The sequence below is a fragment of the Medicago sativa genome, chromosome 4 (assembly GCF_051527215.1).
Source record: "Medicago sativa cultivar Bolivia chromosome 4, Bolivia_mono, whole genome shotgun sequence".
Taxonomy (NCBI): Eukaryota; Viridiplantae; Streptophyta; class Magnoliopsida; order Fabales; family Fabaceae; genus Medicago; species Medicago sativa.
This window is the reverse complement of record NC_140752.1, coordinates 76,735,690-76,760,644: the sequence shown is the minus strand read 5'-3', so window position 1 is coordinate 76,760,644 and position 24,955 is coordinate 76,735,690. Positions and strand designations below refer to the sequence as shown.

Here is a 24,955-nt window from a genome sequence, read left to right as displayed (position 1 = left end):
TAAATTTTTAAGGTTTCTCTGGTACATCTTGTGCTAGAGAGGCCTCTTCTGGTTCTTTTTTTAATATATTTGTTTAGCCTTTTTTCCTCTGGTACATCTTGTGCTAGAAAGGTTTCTTCTAGTTTTTTTTTAATATATCCGCTTAGCCTTTAAAAAAATTCTAATTTCTACAATACCAAATAGCTACTTTAAGCAAAAGATTACATCTTTTAAGATAATAAATATATAATTTCATCTTTTTAATTCGCTATTATTGAGTTAAAATTATACAAAAAAACTCATTAAATATATTGGTATCACTTTATATTTGATGGGATCTGGTGCTTTTCCCATAAAATTATTGTGTTGTAAATATGTTCATTGTGTCACTTTAATCTAGAAAGTTTTATTTAATAATTAAGATGGAATGAAATACTAGACTCTTTTTTGCACGATCACATTATTGCTACAATTGCAATATATAACATCATAAAGAAGTTTGACTCACCAAGGTCGATACAAATGTTTTTAAAATAAAGTATCATAACTGATCTCTTTCAAAAACTAAATAAATCAATGACAATAAAAAATAATACCTCAAACTTGATGTTGCAATAGTATATCCATAGCCATATTAATACATGTAAACCAACAAGTTGCCTCAAAAGAAATAACATAACATCAAGGTATAAGTTTATACTTCAACTTTCTGGACAAAGGTTCAACGTTCGCTCTTTAACATCTTGCTAACAAACATCTGCAAACAGGAAACATACAAAAACAACATGCATAAAAATACTAGGAATGAATTTAAACACATTTATATGACATAATAACTACAATGTTACTATGTGTAGAACAAACACTCAAGCTTATAATCATAATATCAAATAATTTAAGCATGCCACATAATCATGATCAAAGGTGCTTGTCAAAAAAACAACTAGTCTTTATATTATATATGCATGTGGTACTATTACAACTTAATTAAGAAAGTAAATTACTATTACATGCTCAATACCAAAATAGTGAAACATGTCTCTCGGTGACTAGTAAGATGGTGTTAGGAGACTAATTAAGATTCGAAGTTTTCAAAGTACATCATAACATCAAGAGATAAACGCATTACAATGAGGTTGACACATAAGATATAAAAAAAATCCAAGGCCAGATTAACAAACCTCTAAGGACCTCAACTTTCTGAATTCATAAATTATTTTCTGTCAACATGCAAGTTTGATGATATGATACATGGCCTACAAGTACAATACACATAAATATTGATGTATTCTTTTCACAAGGAATAACATTCTTGCCTTTCTATGGTCATGTACGTCGTAATCAAATTATATATTGAGTACGGTCATAGGTTAGGTCACACATCACAATGAAATTCTTTATAAGTTCTTGTACCTCAAATCATGGGTAACGCATAACTATTCAAGTTCTAAACATCGTAAATCATCACTCTACAGTCCAATTATTTGAGATAATAATGTTAAGTATAATCTCTTAGATCAAAATACCATGTTATATATCACAACAACCTCAAGGGTACAAAATAAGACAATAGAGAAGTAAAAATCTAAAACATATACCAAAAATGTATTCACAGCATGTGTTAATGATTGAAAAAATCTCTTGTTTGTGAACTGATTCAAAAGGGGCTTGTGACTAGAAGAATTAATTTACATAGTCGTGAATCAAATCACAAAGAGAAAAAGTAGTAGTAATCTCCCCTTAATCAAGAAGTACACACAAGTGAGATAGAAAATAGTTGATATATTTAAAAGTTACCAAGATTCCTTGTCATTTTTGTAGTGAACAAACAAGAGAACATGTCCAAGAAGGTTAAGGCTTCAAATTACTATTGGCCTAAGTATTTTAATTGTGAAATTTTTCCCACCCCCTACTTTTCGGAGAGATTTTGCTCCCCCTTTGTAATATTTTAGTATGTACCATTTTTTGTCAAATTTACACCGAAGTGACATCATTCATATATATACTTTTATAGTCAGCATGACTTTTCTTGAAAATTAATAATAAAAAATCTTAAAACATCTCAAATAAACTTACGTTAGAAAAATCTTCAGTTGGTTCTCAACATATGGTTTTTAGACTTTTGATTTTAGAGAAAATTCATCTTGACTTTGAAATTTTGTGTCGTGTTAATAATTATGATAGATTAGCGTAATTTTTTGAGGCGAAGGCTAACAAATTACATATCAGGAAAATATAAGGCACCAAAATCGTTCCAAAACAATCGGGGGTCGAAATTGCACAATTATGATACTTAAGATCCAAAAGTGCATTTGAGGCAAAGGTTAAAAATGAATCGTCTCAAAATTTTAGGGATAAAAATGTGGATTACTCCTTACTAAAAAGAAAAACAAAAACAATAGCTATAGTACAAAGTCATGTTAATACATGTTGTGATCTTGGACGAAATGAATTGTAGTAAAAAAGAACATATTGAAATGATAATTTATGTCAAAGAGAATGGCTAGGGTTTGAAAGAGAGTGTTTGGGGAAGTTTAAAATAATGTAAATTAGTAGGCAAGATAGGTTTAAATTGTAAAAATAGATTACTAGTTAGACTCCCTAAATAAATCTCAACGAAACAATCCAAAGTACATTTTATGCTAAAAATTTGTGTACAAAATACTTAGTATTTTTTTGTGAAATGATTCAAAGGCAATAACATAGATTCAATTCATAATAGAGTAACTAGATTCACAATGATTCCTTACCCCCTAAAAAAATGGCTTTCAACATGTGGAAATCCACTCTACTCTATTTTAATTTTATTCCCACTCAAAATACAACTCAATCACAAATAACATTCATAAAATCAAGCGTAAAAAAATATTGGGTTAATTATGTTTTTGGTCCCTACAAAATTGCGACCTTGTAAGTTTAGTCCTTACTTAATTTTAATAGCATTTTTAATCCCTACAAAAAAATTCTGCACTCAATATTAGTCCTTACTCAATCCAAATTTGTTTAATTTATGCTTAAACTCTTAAGTTTTTCAACAATTTTTTACAGGCGTGTTAAGAACGTTATTAAAAGGTCCTCCGAAAAAAATATCGCAAAAATTTGATTTCTACGTCCATATTTTTGTTACTTATATCTTAAACTTTTGTCGTTTTAAAAAATTCATATTTAATTTATTTCATGTTAAAAAATTATAGATTTTAGTAAATGAATCTTTCATAGTGTTCTAAACTTGTATAAAAAGAATCGTTAAAAAATTTAAGAGTTTAATGATAATTAAACAAAATTTATTTTAGCAAGGGACTAAAATTATAAGTAATTTTTTTTTGTAGGGATTAAAAAAGCTATTAAAATTAAGTAAGGACTAAACTTAGAAGGTCGCAATTTTATAGGGACCAAAAACATATTTAACCCAAAAATATTAAATTAAGCAAGACAAACTTTGGGGTGTTACATTCCTATGTTTGTTTTTATAAAAAAAGATGGTTATAAAATATTAAAATTACCTTGCAGGGGTAGTAGGTTCTCTTAGATTTCAATATCCCCCATAAATTGAATCTTATTTTCAGACTTCACTATGATTGAAAGATGAGTTGAAGCTCTCGGAAGTAACAATAGACCTTTTGCCTCATCAACAAATCCTGAATCACAAATTACATTGATCTTTTCCATCACATAAGCTCTTGTGATCAAATGCTTCAAAAACATCACTTCCTGCTCTTTGCCTGTAAATCCTTTCAATGTCACAAATTTTAACTTGTGATTGATACAATTGTATATTTCCCGACTCTCCCAAAACATTGACTTAGGAAATGGTAGAGCAAAATCTTCAAAAATAGCACTTAAATATGAAGCTGCCTCCATCTATTAAACACAAGTTCAATAGAAATGTTATAGATGATATAAAATAGAGTCATTCTTCAATGTGTATATGTCAAAAAAATCAATAACATAATGAAGATTCACATACCGGTATAGCAATTTCGAGAGTATTGAGATAGTCACATGACCTTAGTATGTATGAAAGTGCCCAAGCTTCTTTCATATTATTCAAATCCAGTTCAACTGATACGGTCAACAGATTTTGAAAAATATTAGTTGTTTGAGATTCCTGCATTGAAGTTATAGATATATATATATATATATATATATAGTTAGCACAATTATATACTATGATGAAAGATAAATTAATCATTATTCATATCAACAAGACGCCATTATATTATTCTAAACTAAATATTCATTATTTTATAAATGGATATTCAAAGTAAAATAACAAGGATTTAAATTATTGTTTGCAACTACCGTCTCAAAGATTGTAAATTGAGATCACAATAATGGTTGCACTCGTGTCACAATACTAAATATTATAAATAATTACAATCAAATACATCTTCAATCACAATCATAGAGATATAAAATACCTTGATGTCAAAATCTAGATTATTATTAAAATTCTTTTTTAAAATTCATGTTATAATTGCTACATCAAAGTTCTAGAAGAAGTATAATCGATCTAGGAATCACGACTATAATCGTTGTTGCATCAACTAGATTTGTTTATGTAATATCAACGATAATAAGATAAATATCGAAAGTAATCACAGTTTATAACCAATAAAAAATAGAACGAGAAGAACTTACAATAATATCGTTGTAATTTTCAATAATTTCTTGTAGTTTCAGACACATTTTCCTGGCAAGGATGCTTTTCACAGTTGAATCATAAGAAGAATAAAAAGTCTTGAGATTTCGAGAATAAATTTTCAGACCCTTGGACGGGCAAATTAGAGAATCAATCACAACAACTTGAAGGTCTTCGACGTAAACATCTACCCCTTTAAGAATCAACGACTTGAGCTCCAAACACTTAAGACTAGGGTTTTTAATTTCAAGTATACCGAGTACAGATGACTGAATTAGGCTAAACTTCTCCAAACCCAAACAATTTTTCAAAACATCATTCATGGTTTCACTATGTAGAATTATATTCTTCAATTTCAAAATCTTCAAATTTTCACAGCTTTTAAATGCGGATAAAATTGAACTGTCTAATACATAATTGGTCAACTCTAGTGAATTGAATGTAGAAAATACCCCAGGCTGAAAATTAGGTTTTCGATCTTGATTGTTAGGATCTTGAATTGGATTCATACATTCTAGGGTTAAAGAATTCAAATTTTTGTTTTTCTCCTTCGCATACTCAATCCATCCTCCCACGTCTCCAAGGGTAAGATTTTGAATGAGATGTTCAAATCGACAACTAGTCAAATTACCATGATGATGACGTAATACAACATGAACAATATCATTATAATTTTGAGCGGCTTCTTCAATGGATTGAATGAACATTGATTTTAGCACGCGTGCCACATCAAAGTCAAGGTGTGATGCATTCTTCCATAAAGGCACCCATCTCTTTGAAAGGATGCTAGTTCTCACGGCCTCGTCGATCGGAAGATAAGAGATTATGGAAGACAAAATCTCATTCGGTGTAGAACTTGTGAGATCTGGTTCTCCATGATTTTTCTCTCTCTCGTTTGTTGTTGATAATGTCATTTTTTTTGTATGGAATCAAAATTCTTAGGATATGTCACTATTGGTGAAATACTTGTGTAATAAAGGTTGTATGCTAGTATTTCAATATATGATAAGATAGGATATACACAATGTTATAAGAATTCTGCTCTTCTCCCAGCAAGTTTAACTCCCACCCAGCTAAACTGACCAAAATACCCCTGCGCTAGTGAACTAACGCAAGTGCAAAATTTACATGACTTAAAATTTTGTTTGTTTTGCACATGCGTGACTTAAGTCACGCCGCATGAGTTAACTCACGCAAATGTTACACCCAGCGTGAGTTAACTCACGCTAGTTACAAAGTTGCAAAATTTTGTTTCTCAGGCAATATTTTAGAACCAATAATTGAAATATTTGAACGAAGTGTTTCACCAGCTACTTGAAGCACATCCCTCTTGAGTGTCACCCCAAGTTTTCCATCTGAATCTTCTTCCCTTATACTGGAAAAATAAGCTTTATCATCAAAAGCTCTTTGTGTTCTAAGTGTCCTAAGTAACAAATATTTTGCATTTTTATAACTTCCTTCTTTTTTGTTTGAAAGAAGAATTGCTGCACTTCCCATTCTAAAGAGACAGTTAGTAAGCAACATTGATTTTTCCTTACCTGGATACCAACCGTGGGACAAAATCTCTGTGCTTAAGACAATAACATTAGAGTTTTTATGAACTTTGAGAAGATTCTGAGCTAAATCAATACAAATAGCACTAGCACTGCACCCCATACCAGAAACATTATAGCTTTTAATGTCACTTCTCATAGCATATGTTAACTACAATGGAAGTTAAAGAAGGTGATGGACAAAAGCCACTACAATTTAACTCACGCAGTGTTGGAAACAGAACTTTGCAACTTTGCAACTTTGTAACTAGCATGAGTTAACTCACGCGGGTGTAACACCTGCGTAAGTTAACTCATACGGCGTGACTTAAGTAACGCATGTGTAAAACAAACAAAATTTTAAGTCATGTTAATTTTACACTTGTGTTAGTTAACTAGCGCATGGGCATTTTGGTCAGTTTGGCTGGGTGGGAGCGAAACTTGCTGGGAGAAGAGCAGAATTCATGTTATAATATGTTATAGAATTTTGTTCTCCACCCTGCACTTTTCGCTCGCAACCTGCAACCATTCCGAAAATACCCCTGCGCTAGTTAACTAGCGCAAGTGTAAAAAACGGGACTTAAATTTTACACTTGCGTGACTTAAGTCACGCTGCATGAGTTAACTCACGCAGAAATTAACACTTACGTGAGTTAACTCACGCAGAAATTAATACTTACGTGAGTTAACTCACGCTGCATTGTTTTTCATAACTCACGGCTGTATTAATTTCTGCGTGAGTTAACTCACGTAAGTGTTAATTTCTGCGTGAGTTAACTCATGCAGCGTGACTTAAGTCACGCAAATGTAAAATTTAAGTCCCGTTTTTTTACACTTGCGCTAGTTAACTAGCGCAGGGGTATTTTCGGAATGGTTGCAGGGCGCGAGCGAAAAGTGCAGGGTGGAGAGCAAATTCTATGTTATATAATTAGGTCCGGCCCATTATATGTTAAGGTCTAAACCAAATTTTGAGTGAGGCCTTTTTAGAACTAATAAAAATGCTTTTATAGAATTATTATGTTTATTATAAATTTATTTTGTTGTATTTTTTTATTTGAAAATTAAACTATTAAAGTTGATGTTGTAAAAATTTCTCTTGTAGTCACTCACATTTTTAGAGAAGGGGGGTTAGACCAAGACCCCAAACAAATACATCCCAGAGTTATAAACATCTTCCTCATTAAAAACCTTCACCAAAAAATCCAAAGAAACAAAACATGATAAAAGTAAAAATACTGTAAACCAGACCTCAAGAAGGAGGAGGAGGAGGAGGAGGAGAAAATAAAGTGATATGAGAAAAATGATAGATGAAAAAATTATGTAAAGAGTGGGTATTATATAGAAGAAATCTGAATTTTTTTTTATGAACATTCCGAGGAACCTCTTCCTCTAAATCCTATATCTCAAAGGGTTTGTCTAACATGTGCAACATTGCACATGTTAAGGTAACTAAAACTAGTAACTTTTCATTGAAAACCAATAATTATTGATTAAAAATTCCATATTTAATATAAAAAACACAAGTTCCAAGTCAAAATTACTACTTTAAACTTCTTAACATGTGCAAATTTGCACATGATAGAAAAACCCTATTTCAAAAATAAAAAAATCTCGCCCATTTTTCGCATAAATTTTGATTTTCAATAATGTACATTTTGAAGAACTTTTGTCCTTGTTATTACATAGTTCAAAAATTTGAGAAAGCATTCATTTTCCCGCACAAAATTTTGGTTTTAATTTTACACGTTCCAAGGAAATATGTCCTCGGAAAAACCATTAATTAATTATTGTTTATAATAATTAAGTTTTTTATTCTTTCTATTTTTTTATAAATAATTCGAAAAAGAATAAATAATGTAAAATTCACTTTTTAATAAAAATTTGGTCTTTAGTAAAAAAAATAAAATCAACACATATTGGCGTATTTTGACGCATTTTAAATAATTTTTTAAATATGCAATAAATATAAAATTATCATACAAATAAAACTAAAGATAAAAAATTATCCATCATAATAAAATAACAAGTACTCATCCAAATATTGAAGGAATATCTGTTGCATGTTTAGTGAGGAACATCTTCCTTGGAATGCAGCTTGAAAACGCGTGCTCCTTGAAAATTGACATAAAAAATTGGGTTTGTATAGATATTCCTGACACTGGTATAATGAGGAAAATGTTCCTCAGAAAAACATAATTTTAGCGAGGAACAACTTCTTCCTCAGAAAGTTTCGTCGGAACATCTGTTAAAGTTGCGAATCATAAATAGTGCCAGTCCATTTTCATTTTCATGAGAGTATTATTTTCATGAATAGTGTCATCATAAAAAATAAAATAAAAAATTGTGAGGGGGGATGGTAAGAACCAAATAGGTTCAATAAATAATGTCTCTGGTTAATATTTTGATGATAAAGGAAAAATTTGTTCTACTAAATGTATGTTCAGGTGTGTAGGTTTTTAAGAAAGATAAAGAAAAAGAAACGATCAATCCTTTGATCATAGTCATACTTTGTATATTTTGACATGACATCAAAGGTGGATCGTCTGATTTTAAGAAGACGACGAACAATAACTTCTAAAAAAAAATGACAAATAATTTTCAATTACCAGAGGGGAGGGACCCAAATCCCTCCTAGCACCATATATTGCTTCCCCTTCCCAAATTATAGTTTTTTGGATGAGAGGGGAGGAATGATAAAAAAAAAAAAACATTTATTATATGGACAAAATTACCTTTCATTTTTTTTGTTTGTTAAAATCTTAAATTATCCTTGTTATCTCTTTTTATTATTTGTTTTACCTATCTATAATTATAGTGTTTCTCTTATAACAGAGGGCTCTTGTTATAACTTTTATCATTGTTCTTGCTCATGCGTTCAATGTTTTTTTTTAACAAATATGCACTGCCGTTCTTGCACATTTGTGAATTAACTTTTGAAAATTGTTGTTCACACATTTGAGAAGGCTGGGACACATATGTAAAATACGGTTTTGCCCCTTCGACAGTTAAGTACCGAGGATTTAAAAATCCGGCTGCAATTAACTGCCGAGGAATTCCTCGGTAGTTAACTGCCGAGGAAAACAATATTATAAAAACCTCGGTAGTTACCGAGGAAAACAGACCCTTCTCTTTCTTCTTCTTCTTCTTCCACTTCAATCCCTTTTTTTGTTTTTTTTTCTTTCACAACCACAAAAACTGGTTTATATTATAAGCTTGCTTTTGTAGGAGACAAACTCATCTTAGCCTTGGTCAAGTATTGTGTTGTTTCTGCTATCTTCAAGTTATTAATGTCTTCGACGCAAATGGATGATGATGAAGTTTATCAATTTTAGATCCACGTTCATGTTTGTTGTGTTAATTTCACCATGCTTGCTTCGATTAACAACTGCCATTAAGAAAATGAATCTTCATATCTCGTTTTTTTATAAAAGTAAAAAAAAAATTAAAACAAATTCAACCGTAGAAGTAACGATTTTGTTGTGGTGTAAGCTTATTATTATATATATCTAAGTTCTTGTTTGTGTTGAAATGGAATTCACAAGTGATATGGTTGAGAATTAATTTTTAAGCTTTGTGGGGCCTATCATGAATGACCATGCTTGCTTTGAGGGGGAAGAAGATAGCCGAAAAACACCAGTATCATTCCTCGGTAGTTAACTGCAGCCGAATTTTTAATTTCTCGGCAGTTAACTGCTGAGGGGGCAAAATTGTATTTTACATGTGTGTCCCAGCCTTATGCAATGTGTCAACAGCAATTTTCTTAACTTTTTGATAGAAAAATTGTTATATATTATCGATTAAATTACATCATAGGTCATTTAAGTTATTTAATTATAATAAATTGGTCCTTTAAGGTTTTTTTGTATCACTTAGATCCTTTAAGTTATTTAATTATAATTGTAACATTTAGGTCCCGAATAACTTACATTTTTAAGATCTAAAATCCCCTAAATTGTTACGGTTAAATAACTTAAAAACCTAGTTGGTATGAAAAAAAAATTAAAGGACCAATATGTTACAATTAATTAACTTGAAGGACCTAAGTGGTACCAAAAAACAAATTGAAGGACTGATTTGTTACAATTAAATAACTTAAATGACCTATGGTGTAATTTTTTTTCCCTATTACATTGAATTTTATTTATATATAATTTTATATTTATTAAAAATTATCGTAAATATTTCTCTAGAGCTTAATTTTATAAATATTTATTATGTTAGATGGATAATCAAAATGTAACGCCCGAGGTTGATAAAGACGGACAATGGTTGCCGATGCACAAGGCATGGCAATGAGCGGCTCTTGATAGTTTTTAAGCAAAAATAACCGAGTCCGCGTCAGAATGAAAAGGATCTTGAGGTCGTGCAAGTATGAGATGGTATGATTGAAGGAAGACTTATGAGATGGTATGATTGAAGGAAGACTTATAAGAATTGTTTGGTACTACCTATACTAACAAAATGAATCTTCTTTTTTGTAGTTCATTCCATAGAACTCCATAGTTAAACGTGCTCGACTTTGGAACAATTTTGGGATGGGTGACCTTATGAAAAGTTTCCCGAAAGCGTGCAAGTGAGGACAAAACACGTTAAAAAGAGTTATGTTGGGTTGTAGTGTCAATCTGCAATCATGAAAGTCATCTGAGATGTTAAAAGTGGTATCAAAGCAGACCTCTCATAATACGATGTGGTTTGAAGATGAACGAACCAAGCAGAAGTTGGTGGGCATGTAATGCCCATGACTAACGAGTACGAAGAGTGGTTGACAGTGCACCAAACATGACATTGAGCGGCTCGTAGCAGCTGCTTGACAAATATAACCAAATCGACATTAGAATGAGAGAGATCATAAACCAAACATATAAATAATTAAAATATTTCTCCTCCCCCTCCTCTTCCGTCACCTCCATTAAAATCCCTCACGTTCACCACAGTTTGAACCAAACAGACCTATCTTTAATTCATTTGTTTGACAATTGAATAAGCACTTAAGTTGAAGTTGCACTTGCACACTACTCATTCTTCCTTCATTTCTTATGGTTGATGCCTTTATCATATTTAAACGTCGCTAAATCCAGAAAATTCTGTAGCTATAATAAGCTCATTCACAACCATGCACCATTTGCCACCATTCAACATGCTTCATTATTCAACCAACCTCATTCCATTTTCTCTTCACTCTTACGTGAATTCTCAAATACACTTATCCATGTCAAATCAATCCACGCACAAATTATCAGAAATTATGCATCAAATCAACACTTTTTGGCCACAAAACTTATCAAAAATTATTCTGATTTGGGTCTTCTTAATTATGCATATAAGGTGTTTGATCAATGTCCTCACAGGGAAACCATACTTTGTAATGCCATGATGGGTGGATTCCTTAAGAACAGGGAATATAAAGAGGTTCCCAAGTTGTTTAAAATGATGGGTTTGTGTGATATTGAAATAAATAGTTATACTTGTGTTTTTGGTCTCAAGGCTTGTACTGTCTCATTGGATGATGAAGTTGGTATGGAAATTGTCAGGGTGGCTGTTAGAAAAGGATTGCATTTGCAACCGCATGTCGGTAGTTCCATGATTAACTTTTTGGTGAAATGTGGGAATCTTGATGAGGCGCGAATGGTCTTTGATGGGATGCCTGAAAGGGATGTTGTATGTTGGAATTCGATTATTGGAGGCTATGTGCAGGAGGGCCTTTTGAAAGAGGTAATTCAGTTGTTTGTTGAGATGATTAGTTGTGGGATAAGGCCGAGTTCTGTGACTATGGCTAGCATACTTAAAGCGTGTGGCGAAAGTGGACTCAAGAAACTGGGAATGTGTATTCATGTTTTTGTGCTTGCATTAGGCATGGGTGGTGATGTTTTTGTGCTTACTTCGCTGGTTGATATGTATTGTAATGTTGGTAACACTGACGGTGCTTTTTTGGTTTTCAATAGAATGTTTAATAGAAGCTTGATTTCATGGAATGCTATGATTTCAGGATGTGTTCAAAATGGTATGGTGCCTGAATCTTTTGCTCTCTTTCATAAACTGGTCCAAAGTGGTGATGGGTTTGATTCGGGGACGTTGGTGAGCCTTATTCGAGGATGTTCTCAAACATCTGATTTGGAAAACGGGAAAGTCCTCCATGCTTGTATCATTAGAAAAGGACTTGAATCAAATCTAGTTTTATCCACTGCAATTGTTGATATGTATTCTAAATGTGGTGCCATAAAGCAGGCAACTAATGTTTTCAGAACAATGGAAAAAAGGAATGTAATTACTTGGACTGCTATGCTGGTGGGTTTATCACAAAATGGCTATGCAGAGGATGCCTTGAAATTATTTTTTCGGATGCAAGAAGAAAAAGTGGCTGCCAATTCTGTCACTCTTGTTAGTCTTGTGCATTGTTGTGCTCACCTAGGTTCTCTCAAGAAAGGCAGGAGTGTCCATGCTCATTTGATCCGGCATGGTTATGAATTCAATGCTGTTAATATGTCCGCTTTGATTGATATGTATGCCAAGTGTGGTAAAATTCACTCTGCTGAGAAGCTATTCTATAATGGATTTCACTTAAAAGATGTTATACTTTGTAACTCTATGATTATGGGTTATGGAATGCACGGTCAAGGTCATCAAGCTCTTCGTGTCTATGATAGAATGATAGACGAAAGGCTCAAGCCAAACCGAACTACATTTGTTTCTCTGCTAACAGCATGTAGTCACTCAGGCCTCATTGAAGAGGGTACGAATTTGTTCCACTGTATGGAAAAAGATCATAACATTAAGCCTAGTGACAAACACTATGCTTGTTTTGTGGATCTTCTTAGTCGAGCAGGCTATCTTGAGGAAGCATATGCATTGGTTAAACAAATTCCCGTTGAACCAAGCACAGATGTGCTCGAGGCTTTGCTCGGCGGTTGCAGAATCCATAAAAATATTAATATGGGGATACAAATTGCAGATAGATTAATTTATTTAGATTACTTGAATACGGGAATTTATGTTATGTTGTCGAATATATATTCTGAAGCAAGAAGATGGGAGTCAGTTAATTACATAAGGGGCCTCATGAGGAAAAGGGGCCTGAAGAAAACACCTGCTTTTAGTTTAACTGAAGTAGGTAACCAAGTTTTCACATTTTTTGCTGGTGATGATTCTCATCCTGGTTGGGGAAATATTAAGCAATTGCTCGAAAATTTGAGGCTTGAGGTGGAGGCTTCTGGTTATGTTGCTGATACGAGCTGTGTCCTTCGTGATGTAAATGAAACAATGAAGGTTCAGTTGCTTTGGGGACATAGTGAGAGATTAGCTATAGCATTCGGTCTTCTATACACACCATATGGAAGCTTGATTAGAATCACCAAAAATCTTCGCGTTTGTGTTGACTGTCATACTGTCACCAAATACATATCAAAAATAGTTAAGAGGGAAATTATTGTTAGAGATGCTAACCGTTTTCATCACTTTGTTAACGGAGAATGCTCCTGCAATGATTACTGGTAACTAGGATATGATGAGAAGCTTTAGCCCACATTGAGGGGGAGATTTTTTTTTTACAATTAAATAGATTGTTAGAACTTTGTCAACAAGTAGTTATTCTCTTCTATTAAGAGTTAGCTATCATGGTAGTTGATACTTTGATTGGTGTATCAAATTGAACTCCATGTGTATCAAATCATGGTAGTTATTGCTACCTGTATTGTATCATTTAATATTTCACTTTTAATCTTTCGTAGATTATTCGGTGATTAAAAAAATCCAAAAACACTTGGATGAGATAGTTCAGATCTCTTTCGATTGTTGACCGATCTTGTATTTAAATTCAACCGTAAGAATGAAATAATGTTAAAAACTCTTGAGGAAGATATTTAGCATTTATTGTGTTCTATCTTTTTCAAAGGATAAGTCTATATTGTTGCATACAGAGGATTAAAATTCACATTGTTTGCATTAAAATATGATAATAATGATAAACCCAAGGACTGGGTAACCATTAGAAAATGAAAGCTTCTGGATGATGCATGCTTGGATCAGATCAATGGTACGTAAGCTTAATGGCAGACGAAAGATGGTTCTTAAGTAAAAAGAATGATTCACCTGCTGGTCCAATATGATTTCTTTTTTATATTATGGTCCAAAATATCATTTTTGAAAGAACACCTCCGTCCGAAAGGTCTTTCTATTTGATGACCTGACTCTGATCAGTACTCTGGACTCTAATTTTGTCATTCAGTTCCTCTATTCAAACCCAAAAAGAATAAAATAAAGAAAATTATATATTGACGGTACTCCCGCCGTTATATACTCACTTTAACAAGGAAACGATAATCAAGACAAATTAACAATAGATTGTTTAAAGTGGTATTATTTCCATGCTAAATAAAAAGTGGTATTATCGTTAAACTAGTGATCGGATGGTCGATGTTGTCTCTTGCATGTAAATGACTTTTTTTATTAATAAACGACGGTGAAAACATTTTACTTATAACATAACATGGTAACAAAAAGAACAACAACTAAGAGAAAATTAGTGGTTAATTAAAGAGTATTGTTATTTAAACTTATAACATCAAAATATGATATCGGATATTTTCTCTTTTTTCATCGTATTTATACGGAGAATTTTTTTTTAATCAATTTTTAATATCTTTTTTGAAATAAATAAATAATGACAAAGTTGTATTTTTAATAAAAAAATTTTTGTTAAAAAAAAAAAAACAAAGTTGTATTTTTGTAACACAACTACTGTTTGGGTCATTGAGTACTTATTGTAGCTCATTAACCGCGAAAATGTATGTTAGTAGCCACTTATTTAACATATATCTCATTAATAATTTAGAGTAATTTATTCACCAATCACAACTCAAGTGCATTTCAATTATTCAATAGTTAAACAATGTATACTTATATTTTATATTGTGACGTTGTTCTTCTCTTATGAGTCGTCACCTAAAATTCTAGTTTCTTCTCCTTCATCTACAAAAGACGGGTAGTTTAGGATCAATTTTTGACTCCAAATCACCTCTTTAAATAGTTTTTCCCTTCGCTTTTATTTAAATAAGTGTTTTCACATTTATTTAATTTTTCCATGATTTTGTCCTCTTAGTGCGACGTTTTGTTCGTCGTCTTTGTGCAGCGTTATTTGTCTTTCCATTTGGTTTAGGTGTTAGTTCGGTTCATATTGATAGACCAGTTTCGTTCCGGTGCAGATCCAATCAATGAATTTGATGTTATCAATGTTGTAGATCCGGAGGTATAACTATTCCGAAGACTCGAATAAAGTCGTATTTGTATGCTTTTGTACTTCCAGGCACGGATGCACTTTGTGCATATTGGGGTCACTTGACCCCACTTTGTGGTTTTTATTTCAACCAATAATAGCATAATTTGATATCTTGACCCCACTTTAAATTATATGTTGACCCCGCATAACCAAAGTAATACATTAAAGGTAAAACAATGTCATATATATAAATTAATTTTAAATTACATTTGTTAAAATAGTAGTATTACTCTCATACTTTCTACTGCATTTATATAAAAAGTGGATTAGAGTTATCACCGTTTACTAATATGGATTGAGAACAAAACATTGCCGTTTAAGCTTTTTTTTAAAACAATTGGCATTTCAGTTTTAACTCTAAAAAAATGATTGATTTTTCATTAATACTCTTAAAAGGATAAAAAGAACATTAAGGTAGCCCGTGGATTTATTTTAGATTGAATTTACGAATCCAAGTTTGAAATTGAATTTATTTTTAAATTGCTTTTGATGAAATATACTAGAAATTACTAGAAAACATATATGTTCGTTCTTTTGAATACTTTTCTAATTGAGATGAAAGGACTGATCTCTCAAGAAAGTTTCTGGATATTATAAAACTTTTTTATCCGGCGTTGTATTTACTTTTGAAGTTAGCATTACTAAAAAATAGCACAAGAAGTACTCAAACATTACTACTATATGTGACGACTGCAATTGTCAAAAGTAGTTTCTTTTTTAATGATAATATTGTCATTATTTTATTGGTTATAAATTTGTATATTTTTGTATAAGTATTTATGATAAACAATATTGACCCCACTTATTGAAATTCCTGGATCCGTCACTATGTACTTCGTGGTTGTATTCTATTAACATGGATGATGTAAGATTGTTCGTAGATTCATTTTTTTTGTTTTTATCAAATTTGTATCGGTGTATCCTATCAATTTGAATGAATATCATTTATTGTTATTAAAAAAAGTATTCCCTCCGTCTCTAAATTATAGTCGTTTAAGGTTTGTACACGATTATTAAGGAAATGATTAGTTGTGTTGATTTCAATGGTAAAATTGTTATCATTTACTAAAATACCCTTATTAATTATAGTTAGTGGAGTAGTTAAGTTTGATGAAATTCAATAAATAAGGGTATAATAATGGAAAAAAATAATAAATGCTGCATTGATATTCTAAAGTGACAATTATTTTGAGAAAAAGAAAAAATTCTAAAGAGACAATTATTGTGAGACGGATGGAATACACTTCAGTAATTTTATAACCTTTAAATAAGTGATTATTAATGTCTTGTATTTTAGCGGTTAGTTAGTTACTTTAATTGGCTAATGAAATACATGATTAATAACATACTCCCGCCGTCTCACAATAATTGTCTTTTAACATTTTTTCTTTTTCTCAAAATAATTGTCACTTTATAATACAAATACAACATTTATTATTTTTTTCTATTATCATACCCTTATTTATTGAATTTCATTCAACTTAACTACTCCACTAACGACAATTAATAAGGGTATTATAGTAAATGACATTAACTTTATCATTGAAATTAATACAATTAATCATTTCCTTAATAATCGTGCACAAACCTTAAACTACTATAATTTAGAGACGAACGGAGTACATTTTAGTGGTTAATAATGAAGTACACTAAGTGATTAATGACCAAAATTGTATTTGTGTTAAAAAAATACATCCTTATTATTATCTTAATAAAATGAATAAAAAATATCGTTGTGATTTTATAAACATGGTGAATAGTTCCACCGTCAAAAATTCATGTCAACTTTTGTTTCAAAATAACTTTTGTTTTCATGTACATTTATAAATTGAAGTTTATTTGTATATTGGTTTTCTAAATTAATAAATTAACGATTATTTTATGAAATAAAAAGATATTTGTTGACTTTTATATTTTAGGAAATGATATTCATTGTTAACAAGAATCATAATAATTTTTTTATAAACCTTTTAAAAAAAACTATAATTTATCGTAAAAATAATCAATGTTCATTATTATAAGTAATAAAAATTAAAATATTTTATTTTATTTTTGCTGACACTTTCAGTAAATATTATTTAGTTATTATAATATTAAAAAAGATAAAAAAAATATCTTTGAAAAAAAGAACTCACTTAACTATTATAATGGTACATGTTGAATTTTTTATCATACCGTCAAAATTGTCAAAATTGTCTTCTTCTTCTTTTCTTTTTACGACGCAATTAACTACTTGAATCTTGTTACTCTTAATTGAACGAGTCTTAGATACAAATAATTACTCCATGCATATAATTGAACGAGTCTTAGATACAACTCATTACTCCATGCAATACAATTTTAGTTGCCGGATAGTAGGGATATTAATTAAGACTTTTTTACTGTAATAATCAAATTTAGGGTAAGTATGGTGCTTTAGTCCAAGGTAAAAAAGACTTTGAAGATCAAAGAACATTTACAAAAATATTTACATTAATCTTTCTTCAAAAAAAACAAGTAAAGTTCGAACATGAGACTTCTCGAATTCAAGACGAGTATTTCTATCATTAACCAAACCCTTAAAAGTTTTATTTGAACGGAAATCACTCTTTGATTGTACATATCCAACCAAAAAGGGATCTATCGATTATGAAATTTTAAGTACTTTATCTACATGTACAAACAAATAAAGTCAAAATAAATCTCATATTCACATGCAACTGCTTGCCATGCCTTTGAAATTTCACGAACCCTTGAATCCACGCCGTGATTACCGTTGGTCACGTCTTCAATTATTTTCATTATTAAACTACAACATTTTTTTTCATCAAAAATGCCACAAAGTCGACTATATTGAAAAGTTTTAAAATATTGGCAATTGTTGAATATTGAGACATCGTTGTTGAAAATCATCAATACTAATAAGTATTTTTGTTCTTTTGATAGTGAAAGGCTACGTACTTTACTTTGGTATTTTCTGTTTTGGTACTTTTCCGTAAATAAATTTGTCTTGTTTATTTTCTTGACTAAAAAAATTGTCTTTGTTTTAAAATTATGCCTTCTTTATTGACCAAGAACCCGAAAATCAGGAACTATATAAATCATGCAATTATGTTGCACCCCACCCACCAATTCTCATTCGAACTAGTTAGCCCTTGGCTTTGGTTTTGTAACAAAATTTATTATTTTGATCAACCTTATAAAAAAAAAACTATATACGTTCTATGTTCCACCAATAGTGCCTCATACTCACAAAGCTAAAAACCTAAACAAATTTTGTTCATTAATTTGAGGTACTAATGGGGAACACTTTTGGTTCAAAAAAGACCACAAAGGTCATGAAAATAGATGGTGAAACAATGAAGCTAAAAACACCAATAAAAGCTGGAGAAGTGCTTAAGGATCATCCAGGTCTTGTTTTGTTAGATTCTGAAGCAGTTAAGCATTATGGTGTTAGGGCAAAGGCAATTGAAGCACACAAAGAGTTACAACCAAAGAGGCTTTATTTTCTTGTGGAGCTTCCAAAAGAAACCAAACCAAGAAGAATTCGTTCCGGAATTCAAATGAGTGCCAAAGATAGACTTGATAATTTGGTGCTTACAAGGAGATCTGCTTCTGATTTGTCAATTTTGAAACAAAGTAAAATGAATGATAATAGTGGTGAATTGGAAGGTAAGGAGAATGGTGGTGGGGTGAGGTTGAAAGTTAGACTTCCTAAGGCAGAGGTGGAGAAGTTGATGAGAGATTGTAAAGATGAGGCTGAGGCTGCAGAGATGATTATGCGTTTGTATAAGGCCAGTGGCAACGGGGAAAAGGAGATTAAAGTTCAAGAGAGTCCGAGGACTCCCAGAACTCCGAGAACACCACGACAGGTTTGTTTTCATTTAACTTTGCATGCTAATTTTTTTTTGTCTTAACCCTCCGATTCTAAGAGAATTGACCCCGTTAATGCAGAATTTTGTATTATTTGGTTCTCTCGAACCATTCATCCTCGTTAAAAACTCATTAAGCATTTGAACATATTCATTTGGTTTAGCATGACTTATTTAAACTTAAAATTTGAATTGAAATTTTTTAATGTATGAATTACTCAAGCATACCCTTTTAAATTCTTTCAAGAATCATTGAAACTTTTCTAACAGTCACATGTGAAATTTTTAATTTTTGTCACTCATTATGTGTTGAAAAAATTAGTTTGGTGATTTTTACCCAAAAATGGGGGAAGAATTTGGTTAAGGGGTGAATTTAGGCTATTTAGTGGTCCTAAATGCCTGTGTGTTTAAGATAATTTAAAGGTCAACTATCAACTTTATGTTTATTCCTTTTAGAAGAGAAGTACTAATAAAATTTGTGATCATTAATTTTCTCTTTAAAAAAGTTAGGACAATGATGTTTAAACTCACCGCAGATTGAATATTCATAAGAAAAGAAATCTTACCAATGTTGACTTTAAAAAAATTGTGTGACTACATTATAATCATATTATAAATGAGCATCACTACGAGGTTTTCCATTTTCCTAAAGTGTTTGTGTAATTAATTTTACAGAAAAGGGTGAGTTTTATGCCAAGCAACGAAGGAGGGATTCAAATAGCTGTGGCTTCATAATCACGTGGGTGCTATTCCTGGAGAATTTCTCACCAAGCTGAGGAGATTTTGTTATGTTTAGTTAAATAAGAGTTATCTATTATTCATACAATACGTAGGATCACAACAGGTTACTATTTTTTAGGTGTTTGTATGAATAATAATTAATTAGTTCATTTCATTTCATAGAATAATATTTACATCTTTAGTAAAATTAGTTGCTATATATTTGGTTGAGACACCAGGGTCCAGTTGTGACTTGTGTGTGACTAGTTGTAAACCTATGTATTGTATGAATAGTTCAACTCCTACATGTGTACATATTGGAGATTATTTATTATATGTTTTTTTTTATATAGGGGATATATGTGGCCTCATATAGAGAATAAATGTTAATGAATGAATGACTTTATTATAGTTTTTTTCTTTTTACAATAAAAAATGGTATATATTAACAAAGATGGGACGTCTCTAAAACACAAGGTGTACTAAGGAAACCCCTATTAAATACATCCTGTCAAAGTTAGAACTTCAGTTAGCCAACGCCCAAACATAACAATGGACTTGACCACCAAGAGGTAAAACCATAAACAAAGTTGGCATTACTAGCTTTTAGCAACCATAAGGAATAGTGTTTTACTTTATCTAACAAATGAGAGATGAAATTTTCAACATTATGAAACAATCTATGATTACGGTCATTCCATATAGTCCAAGCACTAAGTAACCAAACTAGCTGCAAAAAGGAGCGTCTTGCGCGCAAACCTCATGCCGAATGAGTAAACTGGTAGAAATGATCAGATATGCTGAGAGGGTTTGGTCCTGATACACCGAGCCAAGACCGCATTGCCTGCCATAAGGAGCCATAGAAGCCACAAGATATAAATAAATGTTGAGAAGTCTTTTGATGATCACACCCTGCCAAACACCACGCGACAGCATATGTAATTATACCGCGATCCATGACTTTATTATAGTTCATTTCCAATATCATGGTGTGATTTTATCAATAATTATTTAAAGGATCATGTTAACCGGTGCCTCTGAGGCACTAGTTAAGAAGGCAAATATAGTAATATTTGCATTAAATGCTTAAATAATGATTCAAAAAGGGTAATATTTACATTTAAAGTTGTGTAATAAATGCATTAAACGCTTTCTCTTTTAGCTTAAAATTTCCTTTTTGACTTCCTTAACAAGTGCTCCGGAGACACCGGTTAGCATTACCCATATTTAAAACAATAGAAGTGAAATTAGTAGCACAAAAGGAGGAGGAAAACACTCATGAATGGATTTTCAATCAGGTATAAATTAACGATTAACATACAATTCTACAATACAGATATTCAAATAATATGTTAGTTTGAATGGTGTATTTTGATTAGAGAGTTATCCTAAAATCACGGTATCGGTCTGCATGATTTAGTTATTTTTCTTTCACTTCATTGTCCTTAAGCTTTTGACCTTAAGCATTTTATTTTTATTTTAATAATATATATTTATTAGATTAAAGTTAGACTACTACGTAACAGCTCATCATAAACAAGGACTGCATTTTTTGATTAAAAAAACCAAAATCATATTCACACGGGCGTAGATACACCACAATATTCTGGCTAAGTAACTCCAAAACATGCAACTATATGGAAAACAGAGAAATATTTTAAAATCGAAAATAATGAGAAAAAAATAAGATATTTATTTATTTATTAATTAAAGTATGATTGAGAAGGATTTATTAATTAAAGTATGATTGAGAAGGCTTAACATGGACAAAATATCTTGAGTATTTATGCAGTCTTCAAAAAAAAAAAATGTTCCTTAAAACATAGAAGCAAATACAGTACTTTTTTTTCTTGTAACTTAACTATTGCTTTTTGATGATGGGTTGGAGAAATAAGGTGAAAAGAGAAGATTGTTGTCCCAATTTGAGGTCGCCCTTCATTTAAGTGGTAATCAACAAATCCTTACCTTTCTTCAAAAAAAAAAAAAAAAAACAAAAACAAATCCTTACCTTGAATTTGTTATGATCCGGGTTACTTTTTAAATATTTTTTTTAATGTGTAATTATCTATATGAAAGAAAGAACCCACATGCTTGGTTGGTGGTGTTGGTTGGAGCCCTCGCAAGTAGATTGTTGAATTTGACCTTTTAGATTAGTCGATTGTCGTGTCGAATATACATGTTCTCAAAAATAACACTCAATGCATCCGTCAAAAGCACGCGAAGTAGAGATTCGGTAAAGGTTCATAAGCAGAACCAGTGAGAAATTCATGTGAGCAATAGTTAATCTTAGATTATAATTATTTGTTGGTTAACTTTTCTTTGCAGAAAATTCATGTGATAAATGGTTGTGAAGAAATGCACATAGTAAGAACTATATTCATTAGATGTGGTTATCAAATTATGATAGGCGGTTATTCTGAAGATCTTGATTCGGCTTTTAAGGCAATTTGAAATAAAATAGTTCATTTAAAGGTATCTTTGCTTACTTAAAGATGAATGTATAACAAAATTCTAAAGAAGAATAATCTTACAAATAAGACGTTTAAAATCTGAGTTATTATTTTTGTGTATGCAGTTGCGAGATTAGTGAGTCAATTCAACATTTGTGCCCTTCGGTTTTGCATTGGTTGGATGGTGTTAGTGTTTTACCTCATAATGGTGTGGCTCATTGTGTGTGGAGTTTTTCGAAAAAACTGGTAGTAATTTTATATTTGCGATGCAAGATATTGATGTCGCTCAATTATTTGATCGAGTCAAATTAGTAATTTCGTGGTGCATAAAAGATAAATTCAAAGATTTTAATTATGGGTTAAATCAATATGGATACATCACTAGAATGTATTGAGGGCAACAATAACCATTTGCTTTTTTAGATTGTGTTGAGGAGTATAAGGTGTTTTGTGTTTGGTGATCTGAGTTTGGTGCTCATATATATCATTATTGCTAAAATAAAAATGATATAGTCAATTGTTTAAAAAATGATCAATTATTTGATGTCCAAACTATATCCAATTTATTTTTTGAATTTTCTTAGTCAATTATTTCTAGAGGAGAAATTGGATATACTTCCCCGGGTCTTTTTCTGTCAAGCTTTTACTTCCTGGGCTTTTTCCGTTATCCAAACGTACTCTGAATCTCAAAAATCAAACATGTCATTATATCTCAATAATGTCCTCATAACTTTATACTCCAATTTCTGGTCAGTCATGCTACCGGATATAGATAGCTTTCTGGTGAGTCATGCTCATGCAATTTGCAAAACAATTTTTGACCATAATTGTTTTTTTAGGGATACTTTCTTACCATAATTTATTGGAGAATAGTCGTTAGTGCTTTGTAGGACATAAATTGAGAAATTCAATGAGTTAAACTTGTAAGAAAAATAGTGTATATATGGTTTTAAATAACGGTCACAATCAAGGTCATGGTCGCGTGTAGGATTTTACGATTTCAATTGTTATGGGAGTTGCGATACTAATTGCAGTTGTCGCGTATTAATGAATCACAACATTACACAACTCTTAAATAATGATAGTAACGTAAATAACTTACACTATTAATGAATCACAATATGATTTTTATCTATCTCAATCGAAAAAATATCCGGATTCTATGTCTACTGTCATGAACTGCATTGTTTTGCGGCTGTAACGCTGCTTCGTCGCAACTGTAACGGCGTTTCGTCGTGATTTTTGTTCACTCTAAAAAAATGGTGAAAAACAGTAAGGACGACTACCTTTATCTTTTTATCGCGGTTTTTTTTTTTCTCGATAATGTATATTTCTGTTAGACAAAAAAGAGTAAAAGAAAATCCCAAAAGTAAAAGAGTTCATGTGCAAAATTCTTTAAACGTGGCCTGCACATGAAGAAAACATTAAAGAGCTCTTTATGAAGCAAACTTCCTCTTACTTTCGTCATGCATGTGCAAGAAAGTGCACAACCTATTATTTTCATGGAAATGTTACAAGCTACCGTAAGGCTAGTAGGGAACGCCATCTATGAACGCCGTCATTCAAGAACGCCATTTTAGGCCAATCAAAGGGCTATCTACTAAGCTACAACTCATTAAGAGGAACTAGAAAGAGTAAGTAAATTTTTTGTAGGAGGCCAACTATAAAGAAATAGTAAAATTGTTTTTAAAACTAATATACCAAATTGAATCTACTATAAGAAGAAGAAAAAATGTTTGAAATTTTACTTATATAATATGTAAATTAAAGCAATGTCATGAAGAGAAAAAAAATGGTGTCGGTACAACCTAACTCAATTAGAAATGCAGATCTTGTTAGGTTGTACATATTCATTTGAGTTTGATCTCGAGACCTTGGAGTCGTGTGCGCAAGTTTCAGTGTTACTTGACATTTGGTCTATAGACCAAAAAAAGGGCAACAACTAATTAGAAAAATTGAGTTTGACAAAGTTAAAAGAAGTTGAATTCATCTGTAATTGACTGTGAATTAAATAGATTGGTAATGTTTTTTTTTAATGTAAACACATAAGTTATTTGCAAAAATTCGTTGTCCATTTTATTTTTGAATCTTGTCTTGACATTTTTTAGTGCTGACAAAACTTTCTTTCTAGTTATATATAAAAGACAGAAAGTATGAAAATAAAATGAAATAAGTTTATCAAACAATTGATAATTTTTTTTTAACTTTCTTGTTTGTTTCTGCTCATTTTTTCCAGATAAAATTATTTGAGGTAGATAAATAATTTTATTAGGATAGTAAAAAAAAATTACTAAGGATAATAAAATATATAAAACATATCTATTTTATTCAAATAAAATACTAATTTTTTTTGGGGCAGCCCGCAAAGCTGCCATTGATATACCCGTAGCTCCGCCCATGACTAGAAACATACCTCTCGTGTCAGACGTCAATTTTTTGACTTTAGAGGAACTAATAAGAGTAAGTTTAGGAACTAATAAGAGTAAGTTTGGTTCCACTTCTAGAATGAC

The 24,955-nt window shown here is 31.3% G+C and overlaps 2 protein-coding genes and 2 pseudogenes across 3 annotated transcripts; 2 read left to right on the top strand and 2 right to left on the bottom strand.

Annotated features, from left to right (window-relative positions):
• Positions 1 to 442: 442 nt before the first annotated feature.
• Positions 443 to 5,535, bottom strand: LOC146932059 (F-box protein At3g60790-like). Its single transcript, XM_085707720.1, has 4 exons — positions 4,621 to 5,535; positions 3,928 to 4,087; positions 3,483 to 3,830; positions 443 to 736 (listed from the first exon to the last, which is right to left on the bottom strand). The coding sequence occupies exons 1-3, from the start codon at positions 5,533 to 5,535 to the stop codon at positions 3,505 to 3,507; spliced, it is 1,401 nt and encodes a 466-aa protein (XP_085563846.1). The 3' UTR covers positions 443 to 736; positions 3,483 to 3,504.
• A 316-nt stretch (positions 5,536 to 5,851) lies between these two features.
• LOC146932058 (3-ketoacyl-CoA synthase 5 pseudogene) lies at positions 5,852 to 6,313 on the bottom strand (annotated as a pseudogene).
• A 4,625-nt stretch (positions 6,314 to 10,938) lies between these two features.
• On the top strand, positions 10,939 to 14,002 carry LOC146932057 (pentatricopeptide repeat-containing protein At1g11290, chloroplastic pseudogene; annotated as a pseudogene). The gene has a single exon (XR_015006913.1). The product of XR_015006913.1 is annotated as a pentatricopeptide repeat-containing protein At1g11290, chloroplastic pseudogene (transcript).
• Positions 14,003 to 18,526: 4,524 nt separating this feature from the next.
• LOC146932056 (uncharacterized protein At1g66480-like) lies at positions 18,527 to 20,352 on the top strand. The gene is made up of 2 exons (XM_085703659.1): positions 18,527 to 19,275; positions 19,951 to 20,352. The coding sequence occupies exons 1-2, from the start codon at positions 18,703 to 18,705 to the stop codon at positions 20,008 to 20,010; spliced, it is 633 nt and encodes a 210-aa protein (XP_085559785.1). The 5' UTR covers positions 18,527 to 18,702; the 3' UTR covers positions 20,011 to 20,352.
• Positions 20,353 to 24,955: the final 4,603 nt, after the last annotated feature.